The sequence below is a fragment of the Seriola lalandi genome, unplaced genomic scaffold (assembly GCF_002814215.2).
Source record: "Seriola lalandi dorsalis isolate HSWRI2012SDOR001 ecotype SW California unplaced genomic scaffold, Sedor1 jcf7180002054954, whole genome shotgun sequence".
Taxonomy (NCBI): Eukaryota; Metazoa; Chordata; class Actinopteri; order Carangiformes; family Carangidae; genus Seriola; species Seriola lalandi.
The window spans coordinates 4227-7452 of NW_019525505.1; the positions used below are offsets into that span (position 1 = coordinate 4227).

At 43.1% G+C, this 3226-nt stretch overlaps 1 protein-coding gene across 1 annotated transcript; it reads left to right on the forward strand.

The window, feature by feature from the left end:
* LOC111645634 (DNA-directed RNA polymerase I subunit RPA2-like) lies at nt 1-3180 on the forward strand. Its single transcript, XM_023394902.2, has 8 exons — nt 1-60; nt 957-1180; nt 1305-1476; nt 1800-1971; nt 2070-2351; nt 2462-2595; nt 2685-2855; nt 2962-3180. Exons 1-8 carry the CDS (start codon nt 1-3, stop codon nt 3163-3165), a joined length of 1419 nt encoding a protein of 472 aa, XP_023250670.1. The 3' UTR covers nt 3166-3180.
* Nucleotides 3181-3226: the final 46 nt, after the last annotated feature.

The following is a 3226-nucleotide window of genomic DNA, read 5'->3' on the forward strand; positions in this document are numbered from 1 at the left end:
ATGCTGAACTTCATCTACCAGAAAGAGCTCTTCTTCCTCCCACTAGGCTTTGCTCTCAAGGTAGAAATCAGCCTTCATGTACTTCATTCAGTTTTGAATTAAGAAAGAAATCAGAGTATTTTATTAAATTTTAATAAACCAGACTATGCTATTTCTGGAGAAATTGGGGCGATATTGTTGGTTTCTGGAAAAGCTGACACTGAACTGCATTGCTAGTAAAGAATAATAGATTTTTTTAATTGACATATTATATATCCTCACAGTCACCATCTTTTATTTTGGTTTACATTGTAAAAATCTTTTGAAATTGAATCTCAATTACAGAGAAATAGCAATTTGTATGTGTAGAAGCACCAACTGAAATTTCTGACTAAAACGTATTTCCAGTGAAAACTGTTAAAACGTGTGTAAATCCATCTGTGTTGTTGTATGTGGTGGGAACAGTCTGTAGCTGGACTTTAACAGAAATGTCAGTCAAGTGTTTGATAAACACTGTGGACATCAGAGAAGTCGTCTAATCAACTGATCTGAATCAGCTGTTTGTCCCCAGCTGCACTCAGAGGTCGCCATGGTGATTTTAAGTGCTTTGTTTGTACTGAGTGAGACAATGATTCAGCTGAGAGACACCTCTCGAACTCGGGCTCACCGCTAAAAGACCATAACTCCTATCGTTAAAGTGTTATCGTTCAGTGATACAAAATCTTTGTTTCTGGTGTAAAAAGGCAGTTATAAAAACGCCCCACTTCCTGTTTTCAGGAACAGAATATTTGTGTTACATTGAATATTTTGGAAATTATAAAACATATCACCAAGAAAATAATAGAGAAAAATTTGGGACTCAGAAGAACATATAGTTGCTTTGCTTGCACAACAGCCTCACCAAATATATGGTAGAAACTCCTCTGGTGCTGTATCATTTTATTAATACAGATCATTTTCTTTGCTGTGTCCTCCAGGCCTTGGTGGACTTCACAGACTTCCAGATCTACCAGGAACTGATCAAAGGCCGCGAGGACAATTCCTTCTACAAGAGCTGTGTATCAGAGATGCTGCGCATCGTCACGGAGGAGAGCTGCACCACCCGCAGCAAGGTGCTCAATTACCTCGGCGAGCGCTTCAGGGTTAAAATGAACCTCCCTGAGTGGTACACCAACGAGCAGTGTGCCAACTTCCTGCTGGAGTAAGTTTTTATGGCAGGTGGAGGTGACTTTTTTTTTTTTTTAAATGGACAACCTTGCAGAAATGACACACAAATGTAGTATTATATGGTACATTTACTAAAACCACATGTTCTTTTTGATCAGCGAGTGCATCTGTGTCCACCTGAAGTCCGACGTGGAGAAGTTCTACCTGCTGTGTCTGATGACAAGGAAGCTTTTCACGTTTGCCAAGCAGGAGTGCATGGAGGAGAACCCCGACAGCATCATGTGTCAGGAGGTGCTCACTCCCGGCCAGCTCTACCTCATGTTTCTGAAGGCAAGTTTTTTAAGTTTATCATTTGAATGAGCGCTGAGCAATCGTTGTCATTTTTTTTGCCTCTGTTGCTGAACAGAAGGAGCTGTAGTGAGATTTAAAAGGCAGAAATATATAGCAGCTATTAAAGCAAACATTGAGCATCGACATGGGTGAGTTTTACCATATCCCATCAGGGATTTTATGTCTGTTTTTGAAGTTAGAATTAGTTTTTTGAAGAAAGCATGTCTCTTTCTTCACTGAGAATTTACTTTGGGTGCACCAACTAAAATGCTTCTTATAAATCACAAGTTGTTAGTGATTTAACCCCCAAAATATCTTGACAGGAGAGACTGGCTGCCTGGCTGGTGTCTGTGAAGCTGTCCTTTGACAAGAAAGGCAGCAGACTGAGTGGAGGATGGAGTCCTGAAAACATGATGAAGATATTCAACATGGGCACTGATGTGACCAAACCCTTTGAATATCTGCTGGCCACTGGGAACCTCACCTCCAAGACAGGTATGACCACATGAGCTCAGTATGCGAAGTTGTTATGGTATTAAAAAAAAAAAGTAGTTCATCTATTAAATAAATCTTGTTCTTCCCTCTGACCCCAGGTCTTGGCATGCTGCAGAACACAGGCCTGTGTGTCGTAGCTGACAAGCTCAACTTCATCCGCTACCTGTCCCACTTCCGCTGTGTGCACAGAGGAGCAGCATTCGCCAAGATGAGGACCACTTCTGTTCGTAAGCTGCTGCCAGAGTCCTGGGGCTTCCTGTGTCCTGTCCACACTCCGGACGGAGAGCCCTGTGGCCTTATGAACCACATGACAGCCAGCTGTGAGATCGTGGCACCGACCTTGCCCACCACATCCCTGCCCGCTCTGCTCTGCTCTCTCGGTGAGTTCTTACTACTGTTCCATTAAGCTGTGAGGCACAATTTAAACTGTTTCTGACACAAGTTTTACAGTTTTGCATTTTACAAACTCTTTCGGTCTCTGGTGCTTAAGGTGTTACTCCAGTGGATGGATCCCCTGGTCAAGCCTATTCAGACTGCTACCCTGTGGTCCTGGACGGGGCCGTTGTAGGCTGGTTGGAGGCTGAATTAGCCCCAGTCGTGGTCGACTCACTGCGACGGTTCAAGGTATGATAGTAAAATATTAAACGGCTGTACTGTGCATTTGTGTGTGTGTGTGTATGCAGAAAACTGACATTAAAATCAAATACCTTCAGGTGCTGAGAGAGAAGAAGATCCCTCCCTGGACTGAGATTGTTCTGGTTCCTAAAACAGGCAAGGCCAGCTTGTACCCAGGCCTGTTCCTCTTCACTACACCCTGTCGTATGGTGCGGCCTGTACACAATCTAGCTCTTGGAAAGGAAGAGTTAATTGGGACATTTGAACAGGTAAGTGTAAACTACAATTTCAAAAAAGTTACGGTAGTTATCAGACCTTTATCTGAAGAACGCAGCTGAAATGCATATTTAATCTTCTGTTTCTATCTTGCTGCAGCTTTACATCAATGTGGGCATCTTGGAGGATGAGATCGAGCCAGGAGTGACCACACACCAGGAGCTTTTCCCTCACACCATGCTGAGCGTGGTGGCTAACTTCATCCCCTACTCAGACCACAACCAGAGTCCTAGGAACATGTACCAGTGTCAGATGGGTAAGTCTGAGACCGCCATTAATGGTCCCACACACCTACACAGATGAAGAGGTTTAGTAGATTGAAAAATATTCAAATTTTTTCATTGTGTCTGTCAGAGATTAAACC

What these genes read in the sequence shown, in the direction of transcription:
- LOC111645634 (XM_023394902.2), top strand. Translation starts at nt 1, where the DNA reads ATGCTGAACTTCATCTACCAGAAAGAGCTCTTCTTCCTCCCACTAGGC. An exon ending in TGTGCCAACTTCCTGCTGGA is followed by an intron (nt 1,181 to 1,304) that starts GTAAGTTTTTAT and finishes CTTTTTGATCAG; the next exon opens with CGAGTGCATCTGTGTCCACC. An exon ending in TAATTGGGACATTTGAACAG is followed by an intron (nt 2,856 to 2,961) that starts GTAAGTGTAAAC and finishes ATCTTGCTGCAG; the next exon opens with CTTTACATCAATGTGGGCAT.